The sequence below is a fragment of the Prionailurus bengalensis genome, chromosome D3 (assembly GCF_016509475.1).
Source record: "Prionailurus bengalensis isolate Pbe53 chromosome D3, Fcat_Pben_1.1_paternal_pri, whole genome shotgun sequence".
Lineage (NCBI taxonomy): Eukaryota > Metazoa > Chordata > Mammalia > Carnivora > Felidae > Prionailurus > Prionailurus bengalensis.
Window position 1 is genome coordinate 20,489,614 of NC_057356.1, and position 23,042 is coordinate 20,512,655.

The 23,042-nt window shown below is 46.3% G+C and overlaps 1 non-coding gene and 3 gene segments (V, D, J or C); 1 reads left to right on the top strand and 3 right to left on the bottom strand.

The window, feature by feature from the left end:
- The window catches only part of LOC122470393, a 644,196-nt gene that overhangs the window by 592,553 nt on the left and 28,601 nt on the right, over positions 1–23,042 (bottom strand).
- The window catches only part of LOC122470388, a 901,179-nt gene that overhangs the window by 574,804 nt on the left and 303,333 nt on the right, over positions 1–23,042 (bottom strand).
- On the top strand, positions 3,157–3,260 carry LOC122471065. Its single transcript, XR_006294085.1, has one exon. It is a non-coding gene; the product is annotated as a U6 spliceosomal RNA (small nuclear RNA).
- LOC122470943 lies at positions 17,744–18,421 on the bottom strand. The segment is given in 2 exon segments: positions 17,744–18,204; positions 18,316–18,421. Coding segments are annotated over 2 exon segments (438 nt in total).

A 23,042-nucleotide genomic window follows, 5' to 3' on the forward strand; every position in this document is an offset into this window, starting at 1 on the left:
GAGCCTCCCTTAATCTCTCCCTTCCCCTCTTCATCTTCTGGGAGAGGGAGGGCCCATCCATGCAAATCAGACCCAAGTTCTCTGTCCTCTCACTGGCCCTGGGTCAGGTCCTTCCATCTGAGGATGTCAGGGGGGTGGTAGGGGAGTGGCTGGGTGGAGCCAGGAGTGGGGAGGCCCCAGCTGTGAGGTCTGAGCACACGGCACAGGCAGTGCCAGGTGGCAGGTCCCAGCTCTGATCATCCCTGACCCCTCAGAAACGGAACCCATGCGCACCCTGGTCTCCAGGCCCAGACACAACACTGGGTGACATTGTGTTGATCTGAGCCCTGCATTACAGCCAGGCCAGGTTTCCGCTTATGTGGCCTCCCATCATTTCTGGACAGACTTTACATTCTACTCACACTCCTCAGGGTGAGTGTGCACATAGCTCCTTGGCTGTTCATGGCTCAGGATCCAGGGCACACACCTCACCATGGCCCGAAGCCCTGAGAGACCAGCTGTTTCTGTAGCTCACCGGGTCCCAGTCTATTCAAACATCCAGGTCCGGTTTCTAAATGCTATGATCCTGTAGTGCTGCACATGATTATTATACTTTTTTTCTCACTCTTAGAAGGAGCCCTGATCGATGGGAGTGTAAACATGTATATATAGCGTCAAAATTAAAGAAAAATCTCCTTTAGAGTGTTGCTGGGAGACCAGTAGGGGAAACTCTCACGCCCACCACTCCTCAATTACAGATCAAACAAAAAAGATGTACCTTGCAAGCGATGCCAGTGGTAAAGGTGTCTTTGGTTAAGTTAGCAAAGTGACTTTTGCAAAGCAACTAAAGATAGGGGGCTGGTTGCCAGCACTCACATTTGTGAGTAGAGGGTTGGAACTATCAATACCCCCTCCTGACCTGGGTGGGGAGGGATTAGTTTGAATCTATTGCCAATGGCTGATGATTTAACCAATCATGAGTATGTAATGAAGTCTCCACTAAAACCCAATAGGAAGGGCACCTGGGTGACTCAGTTGGTTGAGCATCCAACTCTTGATTTTGGCTCAGGTCATGATCCCAGGGTCGTGGGATTGAGCCCTGCATCAGGCTGGGTGCTGAGCATGGAACCTGCTTAAGATTCTCCATCTCTCTCTCTCTCTCTCTCTCTCTCTCTCTCTCTCTCTCTTTGCCTCCCTCTCCCCCACTTGCATGTTCTTTCTTTCTAAAAAAATTTTTTTTAAAGGAGGGTCTTCATAGAGCTTCAAGATTGGTGAACAGGTGGAGATTTGGAGCCATATCAGGCTCACAGTGGACATGGAAACTCCATGCCCTTCCCCCATACCTGGGCCTGTGTATCTCTTCCATCTGGATGCTCCTCAGTTATACCCTTTTATAATGAATCAGTAATCTTGTCAGAAAAAAAAAGACATTTCTTTGAATTGTGTGAACCACTCTAGCAAATTAATCAAATCCCTATAGGAGGTGACTGCAACCCATTTCAAGTGGGCCCAAAGCTCAGGTAACACCCAAGACTTGTGATTGGCACCCCAAATGGAGGGCATTCTTGCAGGACTGAGCCCTTACCCTGTGGGATCTGTGTTATCTCCAGTACTGAGTGTCAGAATTGAGTTGAATTGTAGGGCACCCAGCTGATGTCCCAGTATGGCTTGCTGGTGTGGGGAAATCCCTTACCACACACTGGAATTGGTGACCAGAATTTCAGGTGGTTGACTCCTTCCTGGGTTTTTCCATCATAGCCGGAACCATTTTAAATTTACATAAAAATTAGTTTTTCATAGATCTCATGGAAAATCTCACTTTTCTAGAATTCAAAAGTAAACTATTCATGTGTGAGGTTATTTTGTCTACCTGCTGGATGGTGCTTCAAACATCACTCTTAAGTGCATTGCATGCATAGATTATTTTCTTGGATGCTAATACGTATCTTGTTTTTTATTCTTGTGTCAGTATCACATTGGTTAAATTATTTTAGCTTTCACAAATGTCTCAGTATCCAACAATTTATGTCCTACTTCTTTGTCCATTCATTTGCAAAATGCTCTAGACTATTTCTGTCCTTAAAATTGTCCTTATAAATATTAGGGAAAAAGAAATCATTAAGCCAAACTACCAACAAGTTTATCTTTCTATTTATGCAAGTCCTTTTCTATCTTTTTGAAAGGATTTTTCATTTTTTCCTAGAGTTTATGCATTTTTTTGTCAGGGATGGGCTGGAGTCTCTGTGGAATGTGTGGGTTCATAAAGTTGCCACTGTGTGTTGGCGGGGAAGAAGGGGCTGCCACCGTTCCTTGGTTCCCAGGGGCACCTTCTCTTCTGAGCCATGGGGAGACTTGCTGAGCCTGAAGTTTGTCTCCTGTGCTGACTAGTGAACGGCATGGTCAGGAAGAGGTTCCAGAACAGGTCTGAAGTCCTGTGCGTGCCGTGCCTGGCACAGGCAGAATCCACAGGACATTCCTAACTTATGGTCCTCACGTGGCAGGGTTGTCCCTCAGTCTCCCCATTCCAGTGTCTCTGAGAGAATTATCTTCCTGAGCGAGGATTTTCTGCTGTGTTCACGTGAGCAGGCTGAGCCTACAATTTCAACAATAGCTCAGACTAAAGCTCCTTAAAGCCAATGCTTCCTGGAGAGTTTCAGAGCCTAGGCTGCTGGTAATGTGATAGAAACAGTAGAGACCATGAAAAGGAGCCCAACATCCCTACTCATTAGGGAAATGCAGAGCAAAACCACTTACATACCACTTCAGCTTTATGAGGAGATGGTCATCTGAAACCTCATGTATGCTAGTGGGAATGCAATCCTTTGCAGCCGCATTGGAGAACAGTCTGGCACTTTATTCAGAAGTGTATAATAAAGTCATGATATGGCCCAGGCATTCAGCTATTAGGTATCAAACCAAAAGAAACTAACATATATGTCCACACAAACAGCTTGTATAGGAGTGTTTATGGCAGCAATAGACACAATGCAAAATAGACAGAAGGTGTCAACGACACAAATGTCCATCAGCTGATAAATAGATAATGAATATATGGTGCATCCATACAGTGAAATACTAGTCACCAATTTAAAAAAGTGAACTACAGAGCCAGGTATAACTAGATGGACCTCAAAAACATATTACACCTAAGAATTCGGCAACAGAAGGCCATCACATGTTTGTTTTGACAGCCTATGCAATAAAATTGGAAACTTCCAGATAGATTAGCATGGGCTCCACGCAAGGGTGATATGCAACTAAGTGAAACATTCCATACATTTACAGATGGTGATGTTCCCACAGCAATGTGCATGCACCTAATGTGGGTGAATGGGGCACTTAAAATGGCACATGTTCAGTGTTACAGTGCACGTAAAATACCCACAAGAAATCACCGCAGACAGAATGGAATTTGTGGCTACAAAGGGCTGAGCGCAGTGGCGACAGTGACTTCACTGCTGGTAGGTCCAAGGTTTCTCTGCAGGTGATGGAAATGTGGTAAATTCAGTCATGATAGAGGTTGTCCAACTGTGGAACTATATTAAAGACCATGGAATTGTATACTGTAAATGAATGAACTTTGTGGCATGCAAATTATCTCAATAGTTTTGTTTTGCTTTGTTTTTAGAAAAAAACAGTATGAGGGAGAGCAACTGTGACCGACCTTTTAAGGTCATTCTGTGCTCAGAGCAGACACTCACACCCTCTAGGGTGTCCATGGTCTCCCTGTTTGTCACAGGCAATAATGGGGGTGACCACGAGGGGCAGGGGCAGGTTTTTGTCTTAGGTCCCCATGGGCCTGTAGCACTGTGTCAGCATTGATGCTTTCATCCCACACTGAGCAGTAATAGTCAGCCTCGTCCTTAAGCTGTAGGCCCAATATGGTCAGAGAGGCTGTGTTCCCAGAGTGGGAGCCAGAGATCTGGAACTGTGAGAGCCTACTTGTCCTGAGCATCACAGTTTTGGGGCCACCGTGAGAAATCTGTTGGTACCAGTCCACATAATTTGTTCCAACAATGTTACTGTTTCCAGTGCAGGTGAGGGTGACCTTCTGTCCCACAGACCCTGACATGTATGCTCCCTATGTCAGTGGAGACTGTGCCCAGGACCCTGTAACAGAGCAGTGGAGACACAGACAGGGGAGTCTCAAGGAAGAAGAAGAAAAAAACAGAAGAAGAAGAAGGAGAGGACAAAGTGGAAGAAGTAGTCAACCTGTAGTTAGCACTGCAGGATGGAGTGGATTGACTGTGGGGCCCAAGAAGGTTGGATCTCATGTTCCTGAGCCTGGGTCACTGGAGGAGCACTAGGACCTTTGGGTTGTGTTGGTCAGTGATGTCTGGCTTCATTCTGGATTGGAAACAAGTGCTGATGAGGTAGCATGATGTGGAGACAAAAAAGGAACCTTGGTCCCAGGGTACATGGTTGAGTCAATGATTTGGCTCATCTCTGGTTGAGTCCAGAGATTTGAGGAGATATCCCGGGAATGATGTGTCAAAATCATGTCATTCTGTCTACTGCTGTTGCTCCTTCGGGGGGCAGTAGAGAGTGCATTTCTGTCCTGGGATCTCTGTCCCTGGTGGAGGCTGGATCAGCTGGGAGAGGTGTGGAGATCTGTGAGCACAGGGCAGGGTCAACACTTCAGAGAGTGGGGCAGAGCTAGGGTAGGATCCCTGCTGGAGCTCAGGAAGCATTCATCTGGGTGATAAGTAAGAACAGGGAGGACTAAGGGCATCCAGTCTGTGGTGGCCACGACCTGACACCTTGATCCTTAAATCGCCAATGAGGGCATACCTGTCTCACACTTCTTAGTCCATTCTACACCCTGAGGAACTGGGTCTGTGATGGTTAAATTATGTGTAGCTTGTGTAGGCCATGAGAGCCAGATGTTTGGTCTAACATGATTTTAGTAGTTTCTGCGAATATATATTTCACATGATATTAAGAAGTAAATGAGTAGGGGCACCTGGGTCTTCAGTCAGTTAAGCAACTGACTCTTGATTTCAGATCAGGTCATGATCCCACGGTTCATAAGATTGAGCCCTGCATTAGGGTATGAGCTGAAAGCACGGAGCCTGATTGGGATTCTCTCTCCCCTTCTCTCACTGCCTCCCTCCCCCCCCCCCCCCCGCACTGTGCTCTCTCTCTCTCTCTCTCTCTCTGTCTGTCTCAAATAAAGGAATAAATTTTTAAAAATGGAATTAAGTCAGTAGACTTTTATTAAAGCCAATTACCATCCATAATGCGAATGGGCCTCATCCAATCAGTTGAAGGCCTTGATGTAGAAAAGACTGACCTTGCACAGAAAGAAGGGATTCTGGGAACACATTGCCCTCAGAACAAAACTACAACATCTCCACTTCCTCTCCTGGGTCTGTGGCCTTCCAGCCCACACTGTGGATTTTGGACTTGCCAACCTCTACAACAATGGCTAAAGAGTCCTTAAAATAAATATCTCAGATAGACTGATATGCACACATAGACATGCACATAGACATACATTATATTACACATACATATACACATGCATCTTATAGGTTCTTTTTCTTAGGAGAACCCTAACTCATGTGCAGTCCTTTATCCAAATCTCAGTCTTGTTCTTTGTTTTTTTCTAGCCCTTTGCATGGTTCAATTCTACAGAGGGATCAAGACAACTGGTCAGGCAATGCTAAGTCTGTGCTCTAGGTCCTGCAAAGACCATGCAAAATCATGATCACAAGGTGATCACAGGTGTCAGGTGGTGGGGAAGTGACCACCATTGAAGTTTCTTGCAACTCTTTACCTTCTTTCTACCTCTGGGAAGAGAAGGTCATCATGTGAGTAATATACTTTCTGCTTTCTTTCTTTTTTTAATTTTTTTAACGTTTATTTATTATTGAGAGACAGAGAGACACAGAGTGTGAACAGGGGAGGGGTAGAGAGAGGGGGAGACACAGAATCCGAAGCAGGCTCCAGGCTCTGAGCTGTCAGCACAGAGCCTGACACGGTGCTTGAACTCACTATCTGTGAGATCATGACCTGAGCCGAAGTCAGTCGCCTAACCAACTGAGCCATCCAGGTGACCCTATACTTTCTGCTTTCTAACTCTCATGTGAATGCCTACATTTCATATCAACACCTCGTGCCTGGGAGTGAGTGTGTGTTGGTCTGGAATTGATCAGGTGCATGGACATCAGAATGGTCATGGGATTGAGCTATGATTTTATGAGATGGAAACGACCTGGCCCATGTCCCCTGCCCAGATGCCAGTGTCCATAGTCCATGTCCCAACTTGAATAACAAAGAGGGTAGAGGGAAGAAGAGGTGGTAGGCACGGCCATATTTGGTGAAATTTTATCATTTTCTTCTCCTATTTGAACCCCAAATCCCCAGCCATGTGATTAGTCAGTGACTAAGCCCAGTTCCAACCAGATAGCCACTGTATTACCCAAGCCACTTGGACAATCCCCTCCCTGGTCACCATGATGATTTCAGGGGAGATGGTGGAGTGATGTGGTCCAGGCAACTTGAAAACCGAAGTTTCTGGTCAGTGGGTCATGGAGGGCAAATCTCCCGTCCAGAGGGTGTGTTGTATGGACCTCATTCTGGGACTGCAGGGACATTTGTCCCAATCTGGGAAGTCAGCCTGAGACACAGTATGTTTTACTTCTGTTTCTTCTCTCTACTTCCAGACACTGTCAGTTCCCTGAGCAGGTGTACCCTCCATGTGTTTCCTTTGCTGTGTCCGGACCCCTTAGACCCAAGTCTGCCATGTAGCAAGGGTTCAGTAAAGGGTGTGAATGCATACCATTGGAAGAGTGGACTATCCTAAGCCAGACACAGCTGGACTCTGAGTCCTGGTTCTGTCCTGACCCCTTGATAAGGACTGAACTGTGTGCCCTCAAAACCCTATGTGGAAATCCTAACCCACATTGTGATGTTTGCAGATAAGGCATTGAAGCATGTAATTATGGATAAATAAGGTCATATGGGTGGTGTCCTAAAAAATAGGGATGATGTCTTTATAAGAAGAGGTAGAGACACCAGAGGGGAAAACACAAACAAGGCCATGTGAGCACCCAGGAAGAACGCCACCATCTGCAAGCCAAAGACAGAGACCTCAGGAGAAATCAAACCTGGCAACACCTTGAACTTGGACATTCAGCATCCAGAACTGTGAGAAAATCAATATCTTTTGGATTAGCCACACAGTCTACGGTTTTATGTTACGGTAGCCCTAGGAGACAGGCACAAGCCTCAGGGACTCTGTCCCCAGGGCAATATCCCAGCGTACAGGAATTTCTGCTCAGTTTGCATGAAACAGAAAATGTGTACCTGCAAGGACAGGCTGCAGAGACAGAATTGAGAGCACAAGGACACATATCCTAGAGAAAGTTCCCTGAGTTGGGTTTCAGACCTCAGATTTAGGTCAAACAAAAGGGGAACCAGCTGTCTTGGCAGAAGATGGGGGCTGCAAAAGAAATCCCATCACTGCAGGGACAGCATGTTTTCGTCTCACTTCCCCACAGGCCTGGAGCACTGTGTGAGCACTGAGACTATCATCCCATGCTGAGCAGTAATAATCAGCCTCGTCCTCAGCCTGCAGCCCAGTGATGGTCAGGGTGCCTGAACTGCCAGACTTTGAGCCGGAGAATCTATCTGGGACCCCCGAGGGTTTGCTGTTATCCCAACAGATGACGGTTTTGGGGCCCATTCCTGGGACTTGTTGGTACCAGCTCACAGCATTACCACCCCCGATGTTGGAGCTGCTTCCGGTGCAGGAGATGGTGATCCTCTGGCCTAGGGTCCCAGACACTGATGGTGGCTGAGTCAGCACAGACTGGGCCCAGGACCCTGCAAATGAGAGACACAGAGACCGTGATGCCAGGGTCTAGAGACAAGAGGAAAAAGAACGACCCACATGTCCTCCAAGGGCCCCTTCCCTTGGCCTCACATCCAGTTACCTGTACAGTGAGCAAGTAGGGTGAGGAGAAGAGGGGTCCAGGCCATGGTGGAAGTCATCACTGTTCCTACCTTCTGTAACCCACGGTGTGCAGACCTCCCCTAATAGGTCTCTTCCCCTTTTCATTCTCTAAGAGGGGGAGGATCTGTCCATGCAAATGAGACTCATAGCTGTCTAACACTTCACTGGTCCTGGGTCAGGTCTCTCTGTTGAGGAGGTAAGGGGATGGGTATGGGAGGGGCTGTGTGGGGCCAGGGGGTGTGGATGTCACCACTGTGAGCCCTGAACATAGGGCACAGGCAGTTCCAGGTGGCAGGTCCCAGCTCTGATCACCTTTTAACCCTTGAAATGGGCTGTATGTGTCCCTTGGTGGTCCAGGCCCAGACACAGCATTGTGTGACATGTGACTGGAGCCAGTCAGGCACACCTCCTGACATCCTACTGCTTTGTCCCCTATCCCCTGCTTTAGGGCCAGGTATCCCCTTATGTTGCCTCCCATTACCTCAAGGAAAGCTGTATACTCTACCCAGACTCTTCAAGGTCTGGCCATGGCTACCTTGGCTGTTCATGGGTCAGGGTCGAGGTGGTGTCTCTGCTCAGATTCCTTTTCAGTCAGGATCAAATCCAGAGCACTGTGCTACCCCCATGAAGATGTGTCTCTTTCTGTGCAAGACACATGTTTTTTCCTCTTATATGATTCCTTGCTTGTTACAAATTTAGCAGTGTATCTCCAACACACAAAAATATTTTTTCAAAGTCCATTTTCCGGGTGAACTGTAAGTATTTTTATTTTTTATCTGCTCTTTATTCAAGCTTCACCATTTTACTGGTCTTCTCACTAATAGATGAGTTTAATAGCATATTTTATACTTGTCCATTCTGTATTTGTATGAGAATCAGATATTTGGCTTTTTGAGTCTGGCTAATTCTGATCCCACTCCCAGAACACAGAAAAGGTTAAATGTGGTAGTGCCTTCTGTGACCTCCCTGTGAGGTGGAGTCTCTCAGCAATGATCCTGAGGTGACCTGGAGTGGCACTTACTGGGGACTGGAACAGATGGGGAACCATCCTGGGATGTGTACAGAGCATCTTGTGCTGGGCCTCTGGAACTGGTCCTCTCCTGAGGAAGGGATAGATGGAGGAGAAAACCACAGGTGGTCATGGGATGTCTTATATTTTATAAGACATTAGAAAGCTCTGGGAGTCAGAATTACAACCGTATGAGACAGAAACCCCATGGTCTGTGTCCCCTGCTCAGCTCTTAACGTACACAACACAAGACTCAAACATGAACCAGCTATGAGGGTGGAGGGCAGAGCTGGTAATAAAGAGCTGAGTGATATACAAGGTGGGGATGCTTGCACAAACCGTCTGACCTTTTCCTCTCCTATCCAGACCCACATCTTCCAGTCATGCTGTCAGAATGTGATTGATCCTGGCCCCAAATGCTGGGATGAACCTCTGTTTCTGGGAGAAATCAGATGAATTTCTTTCTGGTACCATGTTGATGGCAGGGAAGATGGTGTAAGAGATCTGGTCCAGTCCTGAAGGCTGGGATTCCTGATCAATGGGTCCAGGATGACGAGGATCTCTCATTCTGGATGGCTTGTTGTGTGGATGCGATACATGGGAATGCAGAGGCATTTTGTTCCTATGTGGAAAATCAGCCTGGGGACATGGGGGTCATGGAGAAGGGTCATCTCAGATAACTATCAGAGAAAGAAGAGTGAGTCCTGAAGGATTTCCCACTTGTTATCTGGAGAGGAAATATGCCTGTGTTTTATTTTCTTAAGTTTTATTTATTTATTTATTTTGAGAGAAAGAGAGAGAGAGAGAGAGAGAGAGAGAGAGAGAGAAAGAAGAGAAAATGAGTAGGGGAGGGGCAGAGAGAGAGAGCGAAAGAGAATCCCAAGCAGGCTCCACATTGCCAATGCAAAGCTGCCTGACATGGGGCTTGAACTCACAAACCGTGAGATCATGGCCTGAGCTGAAATCAAGAGTCAGACGCTTAAGCGACCCAACCACCCAGACACCCCGAAATATCCCCATGTTGCCACTGAACAAGGCAGGGAGGTTGTTGACGCTTCCATCATGGGGGTGAACTTGGGGCCTCATCTCCATACCCCTGATCAAGAATGTTCTCCCTAGGAGCTCACTCACATGCCATCCAGCTCCTAAGGGTTAGCTCGAAGCCACACCCCCTTCTTCGGTGCCTCCTTCCTCCCCAAACTTGCTGAATCTGCCCATTATCCTCTAACAGCTACCGGTGTTCCCACTGGCTTCCTTCCTCCCTCCTCCTCATGCGTGTTCACTGAAACATCTGGACTTTTCTTCATAAGCTTGAATTAGATCCTGTGTCTTTTTGTCAAATGCTCCAGTGGCTCCTGTATCCACCTACAATACTCAACTCCCCTCCCTCCATGGTAACATTTTACATGTGTTTATGCTTTTCCTGGTTTGTTTTCCCTTTCCCAGATAGCGTCAGCTCCCTGAGGACAGGGACAATCCCTGTCTTGCCTACACTGTATCCTGAGCCTCTAGACCAAGTGTGGCACCAAGTATGTTTTAGTAAATAGTGTGGGACGAAGGAACTCTTGGTGAGTCAACTGTCCTAAGTCAAATGCAGTTGGACTCCTGTGTCTCTGGTTCTAACCTGACACTTCATGGACCTGGCCCCCAGGGAAAGCTGACCATTGCATCAAGTGATTTCTGCTCAATGCGAGACGGTATCACAATATGTGTTGCCAAGGACTGGATTTGGGGACATAGTTTGAGAGGATGAGGACAGATTGTAAATTATGTACAGTCAGATGCAATAAGTGTCCAGAGAGTGAAGGGCCCACAAGAGGAGGAGGGAGGCTGCATCTTGATTCTTCACTGATCTGGAACAGTGTTTGTCCAGATGGCCCCATGTCTGGACCCAGTGGTCAGACTTGTCTTAGGACAGGACCTAAGAAATCATGCCTTGGCACACCTGAAGCCAGAGGTTTCATCTCAGATAACAATGAGACAAGATCTCCCCAGTCCATATATCTATGGCTTCCACATATGTGTTTTGTGCCAGGCCACAATTTCATCTCATGTTGCTGCTTTTTCTGCTACAGATGATTTTGTTCTTGAGATCTGACCCCAACCTCATGGATGGATGAGTCTGTAGATCCTGGAAACAGGAACCTAAATTACAGAAAATATAGGGGGCAGGGATATTTGGAGTTCCTTATTACTTGGTCCAAAGCCTAACTCACTTTGGGGATTCGGAGCACAAAGCTCGGGATGCCAGCAAGGTTAGAGAATGGGGAGGAAATGGCAGAAAGGAGAAAATAAATCTGAATACAAATTGAGAAGGAAACCCTGGGCGTTCCTCTGCTACATCGGTGCAGGAGACTTGATACACATTTGCTAAGATACACACTCATTTTAAATTTCCTCACAGATCAGATCATTCCTTACAAGATCATGTAGATCTTGCCTTACATTGACAAGTTAGTAGAAAGAATCCATGAAAACTGTCATTGTAGGCAGATGAAATTGGGCGTGAGTGCTCAAGGAGCTAGAATTTCATTTCCTCCTAGGCCTGGGACATGGGGGCTTTCATTGTGCTGGTCAGGGGGGTTCAAATTCATCCTTAAGTTGCAGTCAAGAACTTGAGCACACAAGACTTCTCCAGTAGGCATGACTTCCCACTACATATGCCTCCACAAGACCAGGCAAACAACATCCCATGTGGGGTAGGGATACACCCACATGCCTTCCAAGAGAGGCCAAGGCAGCCATTGGAGGTGACCTCTTTTTGATCAGTTTCCTCAGACTGTCTTCCCGGGAATTATGGATGCAAGTTTCACTTGTAACCCTTGAAAATACAGAGTTTCTGAGATCACATGCTGCCCTCTTCATGTACCTGTCTTCTGGCCCCAATTCTCCAACAAGTTACAAGTCACAGGGTCCTTCGCCAGGTTGAAGTGATGAACAGAAACCATCGCCCCAGATGCACACTGTGGGGGCACTATATACACTCGTCGCCAGGGGTCCCCAGCAACAGACCTGTTGCACTCACACTCTGTGCTTCGGCCTTCGGACAGAGGGTCCTCTACCCGGTCCGTGTCCTTGGTTGACACTGCATGTCTGTGCTCTCACCCTGACTTGTTTCTTCTGACTTCAGACCTACTTCCTGGGCCTTATCCTCCTCAGAGACAAGCTGGCCTGAGGACACAGGGCAGGATTCTCCCAGGGCTATATTCTAGTCACATGTTTTCTTAGTGTTTCTACTTTCTTTTCTTTTTTTCTTTTCTAAAATTCCCCACCATTTCAAGGACATTTTACCAAAGCTATTACAATGATTGTATTGGTCAATTCTGGGAGGATTGACATCTTTACCAAGTTGAATATTTAGACCCATAAGCCCGATAGATCTGTACATGTATTTAAACCTTTAATCTCCCTTTGAATGGTTTATAATTTTTAGTGCATAAAATTCTCAAATTCTTTCAGATCTTTCCTTATATGTTTCATATTTTTGATGCTATTGTAGATGATATTATTTCTAATTTTCATTTTTGGAGGTTGATGCTAGAATAGATAATACAATTCCCACGTGCATGTGGGGGTTGCATCACAACCCCAAATGGAAACACTCAGACCAGAAGCATACCTGAGTCACTCTACACTCTCCAGAGAGCATGGCCGGAATCAGCCTTTTCATTCTTATCCAATTTCTTCATTAAGAGCTATTAATCTGTGAGCATGGGATTACTTCCAGTGCAACATTAACAGGGCGAGACTATATTATCAATGGATTAATCCAAATTTTGATCTGAAGAAAAGTATGTGATACTATCAGATCAAGTGGACTGAGGAAACTCAGGTGCTGACAGAAGAAATGACAACGCTATTGACCCCCTAACCCAGGCGTGGTAGAGCCCCTGTTGTGAGGGGCACACCAGGTCAGAAGGGTGCAGGTCAGGTTTTTGTTTCACTTCCCCATAGATCTGGAGCACAGTGGAAGTCTTTAGAAGGAGGGTATCTGGGTCATCCCCTGCTGGCACAGGGAACCTGTAAACACAGACCCTCATGGGAAACGGGGCAGCGGAAAAGGTTAAGCTGCTTGATGGTCTGTGACAGTGAGGGTGACACCCACTCAAGAGCTGCCATGGATCTGGAGATGTCCCTACCTGTGCAGTGAGCCAGGAGCACCAGGAGCACAAGGAGAAGGGTCCAGGCCATGATGGATCCTCCTCCTGCAGCCCCAGATCAGGGCGGGCATGTAGCGGTTTCTTTTGTCTTCTCCATGGACTCATGGGGACCGGCTGTTCACACAGTTTTCCGTCCTGCCTACTAGCTGAAGTGTCAGCTTAGTCCCTTAGAAAGAGGGGGCTGATTTCCACAGAGACTCAGAGTTTGTCTCCTGGGAGGGACCAGGGAAGAAGCAGCTGCCGGAACCTTCCACAGACCTGTGAGCAGCAGACCCCTCCCAGCCAGAGGGGACACAGCTGCTGAGTCCCCACTAGCACACATAGGCAAAAGTGTGGGCGCCCTAAGGGGGTTGTAGGGTACACAGCAGGGGGCCCCCAGTGTGCTCTTCCTGGGGAGGCCGACAGTGCCCCCTGCTGCCCACAGGTCAAGCTTCAGCCTGTCCCTGGAAAGGATGTCAGGGACACTGACCTGACAGCCTGGCCACTGTCAGACCACAAGCATCCACATGCCATATGCCCTAGTGCCCAAGGTAACTAATATGAACAAGCAGCCTTCCCAAGGAGAATTTCTGTGTTTGTCAGAGAAAGAAATGTGGTGAATCACCACCAAGCACCATGAATGGGGCCACAGTGGGTTGAGAAGGCAGTTTCTGGAAGCACACACCTGAGCTGCTGTCTCAGGTGGGCCACGTGAGGGAGGAGACTGGTTCTCTGGGTGGAGAGTTGGGACCAGGGTTTCTACAGCAGGACAAATAAAACACACTACCCTCCCAGAAGAAAGAAGGAATTGGAGGTGGGTGGGCCATCAGATATGATGTGTTGAGGGGACGGAAACTACGTCATTTGACAGCAGCTATGAGCAAATGGAATGTAAGTGCAAAAGGGGTGAGGACATTTGACGCCTAAATGTAAAAGTACTTCTATGTCAGAGTGAGGTGCTTGGCTTTTATTTTATTTGTATTTCTTAGAGATTGAAAATGGGAGAAATATTGTTGAAATGCAACATATTGTTTTTATTATTAATTCTGCTTAACTTTTCAGCTTTTCCAAGTATAATAAAAAATCAAACATTGTATGCACTTAAGGCACAGAATGGAGATTGGATATACATTAAAACTGTGAGGTGAAACAATCAAGCTAATCAATACATTTATCACTTCGTATACATGCCAGTTTTCTATTTTTCTTCCTCCCTCCCTCACTTCCTTCCTTTCTTCTCTCTCTTTTCTTCTTTCTTTCTTTCTTTCTCCTCTCTCTTTTCTTCTTTCTTCTCTCTCTTTTCTTCTTTCTTTCTTCTCTTCTCTTTTCTTCTTTCTTTCTTCTCTCTCTTTTCTTCTTTCTTTCTTCTCTTTTCTTCTTTCTTTCTTCTCTCTCTTTTCTTCTTTCTTTCTTTCTTTCTCCTCTCTCTTTTCTTCTTTCTTTCTTCTCTTTTCTTCTTTCTTTCTTCTCTCTCTTTTCTTCTTTCTTTCTTTCTTCTCTCTCTTTTCTTCTTTCTTTCTTCTCTTTTCTTCTTTCTTTCTTCTCTCTCTTTTCTTCTTTCTTTCTTCTCTCTCTTTTCTTCTTTCTTTCTTCTCTCTCTTTTCTTCTTTCTTTCTCTTTCTTTCTTTCTTTCTTTCTTCTTTCTTTCCTTCTTTCTTTCTTTCCTTCTTTCTTTCATGAGAACCCTTAAGATCTATCCTGTCTGCAAATTTCAAATCTACAGTACAGTATTATTAACTAAGAAACTTACACTTTAGACAGACATTGTGGTGTCAGTTTCAACAATGTGCCTGACTACAACAGAGCAGGCAAGGCCGTGTCCGGAGGGCCTGAGGGCTGAGTATACAGGGAATCTGGAGGAGGAAGATGAGCAAGTAGGGCCCACAAGGAAGAGCATGGAGAGGTGACCGTGGCCATGGACTGAGGGTGAGGGAAAGGATGATGGTGAGGTTGAGGGCTCCAGCTGTGTGCACTGTCGGGAAGGACATGAGAGGGAAAAATAAGGTTGAGGACAGTTAAAGGGGTTTGTGTCACATGTGTAAAGGTGGGGATGTGGGAACTACGTGGGAACAGGAACGTGAGATATGCCAAGTCCGTCCTCCCAGTGCAGTGGCCGGAGCATCCCTTCCTGCTGTGCACTAGCTCTGGGTCAGTGGTAAGGAAAGGAGAAGATAAGAGAGGTGGGAAGATGAAAAAAAGGAATAAGAAGGAAACGCAGGGAGCCACCCCTGCTCACAGAACCAAGATAAAGCGTACAAATCCATTAGAAGTAAATCAGGAAATCCCTCAGTTTTTTTTTTACTCCTGTCTTTATGTAATTACTTAAGCAATTACCGTTCAGATTTGTACTCCTTTTAATTCTTCTGTTCTCTTTTTTATGTGTACTATTTTTTTTTTCTGCATTCATTCAGTTACTAAGACCATTGTGTTAACATCTGCAACTGTAATTGTGGACTAGTTATTCCTCTCTTTGCTTCTATAATTTATTCTTCAGATAGTTTTGCAAAGGTATGCTATTATATTTGAGCTTATTTTTTTTCTTGAATAGATTATTTTATCACTATTAAATGTGTCACTGGTTTTCTAGAATATTTCTTCCCTTAGTCTTTGGCGTGACACTTATATAACCACATCTTTTTGTACTTTCATGGTTGCAGGGTATACTTTTTTTTTAATTTTAACCATTATGCTCTGTTATGTCAATCCATGTCTGTAAGTGGAACAATGTGTCCATTTAAATGCAATATAATTCAACATCATTATGTAATATATTAAGTTTAATATCATTTTTGTTATTTTGTTCTCTTCTTAAATCTAGATTTAGATTTAAACAATTTAAATTCCTTTATTACTCTTTTCTTTGAAGTCTCTGTTTGTCAAAAGACTACCAGCTCTCCGCAGAGAGGTATCCACTGTATTTACTTCCCAATCTGGGTTTTGACCGGGCCTTTGTACTCAGTCTGGAATTTAATTTTCTTCTCTGGTGTACTTATGACTCATTTTCCTCTCTATTAGTCCAGTTTTGTAAGTGTTCTCAGGATGAACATTGATATAAAACATTATACAGCACAAGGGACCTCTATCTTCTTAGAAATTCGTTCTCAGCTCATCCATTAAGGGGCATTCAGGAAAGGGAATCCCACTCACATTCATTCCTATTATATTTATTTGGTAATGTTCCATGGGTTAACAGTGAAAAGACAATAAAATGTCTAGATTTTTCCCGGTAATATCAGGGTTCTCTGGACAATGTAGGATGGGTTCATAGGCCTTTTTCTCTAAAATAGTGAGATTCCTTTCAGCATCATTGCAGGCCGAGTCAGAGGAAAAACAAAGACAGAGAAAGCCTAGAACACATGCAGTTACACTTTACTGGTCTCATCCTGGTAATTACATCTGCAACAGTCTCATTTCCAAATAAGGTCTCATCCCGAAATATGGGAGTTTTTAGAACTTTTAATCGCATGAATTGGTGGAGACACAGTTCAACACGTAACAATTAATATCCACAGTTTATTCAGATTTTCTTACTTTTTACCTAATGTCCCTTTTCTGTTGTATGATCCAGTTAATGATTCTTTGTGACATTGAGTTGTGAATTGTCCTTAAGCTTCTCTTACTGTGACACTTCTTCAGACTGTCCCTCTTGTTGGTGCCTTTGTGCATACTTACTGAGTGGGGGTTATGCCTGACGTCATTCAAGCCAATGTTTACACCTGTTCCATGAAATCTCTGGATGGGAATGTGTCTCATCTGATTCCATTTATTTATACCATCAGTTAACAATATGGACGGCAGACATATGTGTAGACACTGAGTTACAACCCAAACCTTTATGTTCCTGTGGTTGAAATCTTTCTAGTTTTGCCTCATGGGGGCCCTTTAGGTTGGCTCGTGAGCTCCCAGACACACCCTGTCCTTGTGTGTGTGCACACATGGGTATGTGTGGTGGTTGTGCACTGATTTGTTTGCGTTTGTTTGGGAGACAATGACAGACAATGACAGAGTGTCATTTAAGTGTCATTAGTATCATATGGAATAATCTGTGGCTCAGAGTGTTTTCCTCTGTTCACATGATTCATTCTTTTTCAGCGTTTAGCACCCCCGCGACCTACAGATGTTTGCAGAGTTTTGCTTCTTCCAATGTTGGATGTAATTATCAAATTATTATAAAAGTGGCACCTCCTTGGTGACCTCTTAGTTGGTTCCTGGTTTGGGTGATTATTTTAAACCTAGAATAAATATCCATGTGCCAAGTTTAAGGTGCTTTCAGGCTTTCGTGATTAGGAATAAGTTGTTATAAACATTGAAGTACAGGGTTTTTCCTATGGACGAAATTTTTGAAACTTATCCTCATAATTTTATAATTTTAAATTGGCATTTTTCCACAAATAATAGATAAGAAGAAGAGACTAGCCACTGCCATGGAGATAATAGTACCAGATGCAAATAAGGCTGACTTATTTTCCAGGCACCACATGGGTAGTGTTCAGAGGAAAAACAAAAATGGTTCATTTATTTTTATATCAGAAGGAAAAATTGATATGATCTGGCCTAGAAGTAAAATACCTCAGCTGATAAAACAAGAGATTTCTCTTCCATCAAGACTCTGAGAGGGTTTTCTGAGAGTGACTTTGAGGACAGAAAGGACAGGAGGAACCTCACTCATGGGAGGTGCCCTTGCATGGACCTGCGTCCAAGTCATCAGTCACAGAATGAGCAGAATCACAGGCTAAGCTGAGGAGGCAACTGCTGATGTGTTTCCCTCTTTACAGATGAGTAACTAGGTTTTTGCCTCACTTCCCCACAGGCCTGGACCACTGTGTAAGCTCTGGCACTGCTGTACCACGATACGCAGTAATAATCAGCCTCGTCCTCGGCTTGGAGCCCCGTGATGGTCAGGGTGCCTGTGCTGCCAGACTTGGAGCCGGAGAATCGGTCAGGGACCCCTGAGGGTCGGTTGTTATTATTATAGATGATGGTTTTGGGGGCCATTCCTGGGATTTGTTGGTACCAACCAACGTAACTATCAACTCCAGTGCAGGAGATAGTGACCCTCTGGCCCAGGGCCCCAGACACTGAGGATGGTTGATTCGGCCCCGATTGAGCCCAAATCCCTGGAAAGAGAAACAACAGAGAGGCTATTCCTGGGGTCTAGAGACAAGAGGAGGAATCAGGCCCACACTTGTGCTTCCAGAACCCCTTCCCGTGTCCCCACATCAGGTCACCTGTGCAGTGAGCGAGGAGGGTGAGGAGGAGAGGGGACCAGGCCATGGTGGAGGTCAGCACCGATCCTGCCTTCTGTTGCCTCACAGCTGAGCAGAGCCTCCCTTCACTTCTCCCTTCACCTCTTGATCTGTTGAGAGGGGGAGGGCCCAACCATGCAAATGCGACCCCCCTGTTTTCTGACTCCTCACTGACTTCTTTAGGTGCCTCTGTCTGAGGATGTCAGGGGGATGGGCAGGGTGGGGGCAATTTCAGGGCAGGGGTGGGGAGGTCACAGATGTGAGGCCTGAGCAGAGGGCACAGGCAGTGGCAGGTGGCAGTTCTCATCTCTGATCTACCGTGACCCCTCAGAAACAGGCCTTGAGTGCCCCTTAGCGTCCAGACACAGACATGCCATTGTATGACGTGAGCAGAGCCCATCAGAGACCACTTCTGCCTCCCACTGCTCTAGCCACTCTCCTCTGCCTAAGTGTTAGACCAGGTCTCCTCACGTGGCCCCCCATCACCTCAGGGCAGACTCTCTGTTCTACTCAGACTCCTGGGGGTAAGCCTGTCCATGGCTCCCTTGACACTTAATGGGTCAGGCCTGAAGAGTTGTCTCTACACACATTCCTCTAACAGTAAATGTGTACCAATAGAGGAAGGAGTTAACTGGATACAACAGCGGAGACAGGGCTCCAGGCACCCGTGCCAATGCAGGAAGCAGCAGAGAGCAGAGGGCAGCTCCCATGGGGAACGTTGGCAGATGGGACCTGACCCTGATGAGATTATTCTTTACACGTGCTTCTTACCCAGATGGAGTGTGTTGATTCACACTCTATCCCGGCCTCTATGTCAATGTGCTCATTGTCAGATGTCTGAGTCATTCCAGTTTTCTCTCCCAAAGTGCATCAGGAAATAGCAGTGAGATCCTAAGCATCCCATCTGGTGCATCTGCTCTAGGATCCATGTATATTCGTTCTGAATTCCCTCCCAAATCCATGGTAGCTCTGTTCCGGAGACCTTGCAAAGGACCGTTTTCAGCCTATGTCTTCCCTGGTGGTCAAGAGGAACTTGAATGACTTTCTGGTCTTTTTATTCTATGGCATCAACCTATGTGTCTCTCGAGAACAATACCACATTGGTGTTCATGACTACAGCTTTGTAATATAATTTGAAAGTGCAAAGTATGGTGTCTCGAGGTTTGTTCCTTCTCAAGATTGCTTTGTCCATTTGGGGTCTTTTCTGGTTCTATACAAAATTTGGGTTTTTTTTTTTTATTTCTGTGCAAAACGCCCTTGGAGTTTTTATGGGGATTGCATTGAATTTATAGAGTGCTTTGGGTAGTGTGGACATTTTAGCATTATATTTATTGTGGAGATCCCTGGATTTAGGAATTACCTGGAGGATGTGTGTGAGGTCTAGGTGTTTGTATAAGATGACCTCCATCTCTGTGCTTAAAAATGTGGATGGATTATGATGATTCAAACGAAAGAAGAGGTACTAGTTTTGGCAATAAGGTAAAGAATGTGGATTTGTGTATTTTTTCTTTTTTTATACAATGATGTATTCTTTTTAATTCAAAAACCTTTCCTGGGCACCAGTTAAGTACCGGTAGGCTGCAGACACTCAGTGCTGCAAGGACAAACAAAACTGTCAAGGTCGTGGAGCCTGTTGGGTTTTCATCTGACTCACTATGACAGACAAGGAGGAGATGTTTCATGGGAGGTATTCAATGGGAAGCATTATATATTTATAGGACTAGAGGACACGGTTCTATGTTAACCGAGAGTCGATGACTAGAAGTGTGTGTGTGTGCATAACAATATCTCATGTTTATATATACGTAGTTTGTGTTTCATATATATATGTATACATATATATGATATAAATCCCAGAAGATATATCCTAGATGTATTGTCATGAACAGTGCAGAGATGGATTAGATGAGTACTGGGGAAAACAATTGTGTGAATATTTACAGGAGGAGTAGAACCTTGTGTGACACACAGAAGGACTAGAGAAGGATCTGGTGTGAGTAATTATAATACATTGCACACTGAGAAAGGAGGGCTTAGAGCACCAGGAACTTCTGAGTCATGGGATGAGCTCTGTCCTTACAATTCCCAAGCTTCTGTGTTTTCCCAAATATGCAGTCCCATCTGGAAGGGAAACCCATCTGGTGCCGGGACCCAGTCACCTCCAGTGTCTCCCTCACCACTGGGGCTTTATGGCTGCATCCTGGGATGACTGTGCTGCTGACTATCGCCATGGGTGCTCTTGGGAAAAGGCAACGTGAGAGGCACATGCCCCTTGTTTCTAATTACAGTCTGTCCTTGAAGAATCTCATGTGCATTCTTGTTAATGGAGCCTGCCCCAACAAGTGTGAGGATGGGCTCAGGTGCAGAGGATTATGGGGACTGGCTTGCCTGGGTGGGAAGTGACCTGACATGACAAAGAGATGGGATGTCTCCTCAGGCCTTCCTGATACAGCCCGTGGAGTGGTGAGCCTGCCCTCTGCCCTTCTTATCCCTCAGTGCAGGACACAACTTGCCTGAGGGGGTCACTCACCTGACATCCCAACAACACAACTATCTAAGTGGTGGGGGGGCACAGAGTGATTCATGCTGAGGAAGCCAGAGCTCTGAAATAAGGACTGAGGTGTGGTGATGCCTGCCACATAGGAGGTCGCACTTGGGGGATCAGAAGCCCCCGCCCCTGTGTAGGGATGGGTGGGGTGCCAGGCAGGCTCAAGTCCAGAGGGTCCCTCTCTCTGCTCAACTCCAGTTCCTTCTCCCAGTCCTAAGTGAGTCTGAACTCTGAGACAGCAGGGGGCGCTGGAGGTCTGTCCCTGTGCATTGGGGGAGGTGCAGGGATGGCTGAGGGGTGTCTCAGCTGGGCACCCAGTCCTGGAACCCTGCCTTGTACCCTCTGCTCTATGCTCACCGGGGACCACGATTGGCTCCCCAGCCCCACCCCACACTCAGCTGTCACCATATTCAGTGAGTAGGTTTAGGGACCCAGGAGGGGAGTGATTTGCATGAAGGATTCCTCTCTGCTCTCCAAAGTAGGGAGGGGATGAGAGAGGCTTTGTGCAGTTCTCTCACTGGTGGGCTCCGTCAGGGGCACAGCCTGGGCTGTCTCCACCTTGACCTGGACCCCTCTCCTCCTCACCCCCCTCGTTCTCCGCTTAGGTGACTGGCTGTGGAAAGCAAGGCGAGTGATTATGGGCTGGGGTGTGCTGGCCTCCTTCTTCCCCTCTTTTGAAGAACAAGCTGGAGGCATTCCCTCAGGACCTGCCTGTCCGTGTCTCCACTGTTCTGTTGCAGCGTCCTGGGCACAGTGTGCCCCGACACAGGAGGCCTCCCTGTCAGGGTTTCAGGGGCAGAAGGTGACCCTCACCTGTACGGGAATTAGCAACAGTGTTGGAGCAAATTATGTGGGCTGCTTCCAAGAGATTTCTCTCAGCGTTACCACAGCTGTGGTGCTCAGAACAAATGGGCCCTCGGAGATCTCAGCTCAGTTCTCTGGCTCCCACTCTGGGAACAAGGCCTCTAGGACCTTCTCAGCCTGCAGCCTGAGGATGAGCCATATTGTTAGTGCTCAACATGGGGCAGAAGCATCAGTTCTGACTTACTGCTGCAGGCCCATGGGGACCTGAGACAGAAAGCTGTCTTTGTCACCCCCAGGACTGCCGGTGAGAAACAGACAGGGAGGCCTTGGAGACCCTGGAGGGTCTGAGGGTCTGACTCTGAGCACAGAGGAAATTTAAAGGGTCAGTGGGAGTAGTTGCCTCTCATTTGTTTTTTCTTCCTTTCCTGTCTCCCTTTCTTGTCTCCCTTCCTTTCTTTCTTTCTTTCTTTCTTTCTTTCTTTCTTTCTTTCTTCCTTTCTTTCTTCTTTTCTTTCCTTTCTCTCTCTTTCTCTCCCTATCTTTCTCCCTTTCCTCTTTCCTTCCTTCCTCCCTTCCTTTCTTCCTTGGATAAAGAGCTTTATTTGGATTAAATGAGAGCTGGAGAAAGCGAAGGGCCAGAGACGCCAGTGAGATTAGGTTCCAAAAGGGCAGGCCTGAGCTTATCAACCCAATGGACTCCATTTCCCAGCAACCTTCCAGTTAGTAGGGTCAGTAAAGTCCTGCTGGGATGTGTATTTGCCAGTAAACGACCAACGTTTGCCCCCCATCACTACAGTGGTAGAGTTTCTCTTTTCCATAATTAAAACTCCATATCACCTCCCACAACACCACGAATATTGCAAAAAAGGCTAAAAAATCACATCTGACACCTCTTCTACTCGTCTTCAGTAGTTAGCTCCGAAGTCTCATCATTTGCCAAAAAGAGTTCTACTAAACTCATCAGCTGAAATGTCCATCCAAGTAGTGAGAAGACAGTCTTTACTAACCCATGGTCATTCTTACCCAATTACCCCGGCCAGTCATGGCTGAACAGCAGAGTAAGGCTCAGAGAGGGTGAAGGAGGAGGATGATGGGGCTAATTTTCCCCAGTACAAAGATGGCATCCGATTCTTGGTCGGAGAGCAGAACCAGAAAGGCTTGAGGAAAGGGTCCAGGCCCTGTACTCAGTCAGAAACAGTGCTGTAGAAGAGGACGAGGAGAAGGAGGAGAAGGAGGAGGAGGAGGAGGAGGAAGAGGAGGAGGTGAAGGAGAAGGAGGAGGAGGAGGAGGAGGAAGAAGAGGAGGAGGTGAAGGAGAAGGAGGAGGAGGAGGAGGAATGCTTGCCATGCTTGTGGTT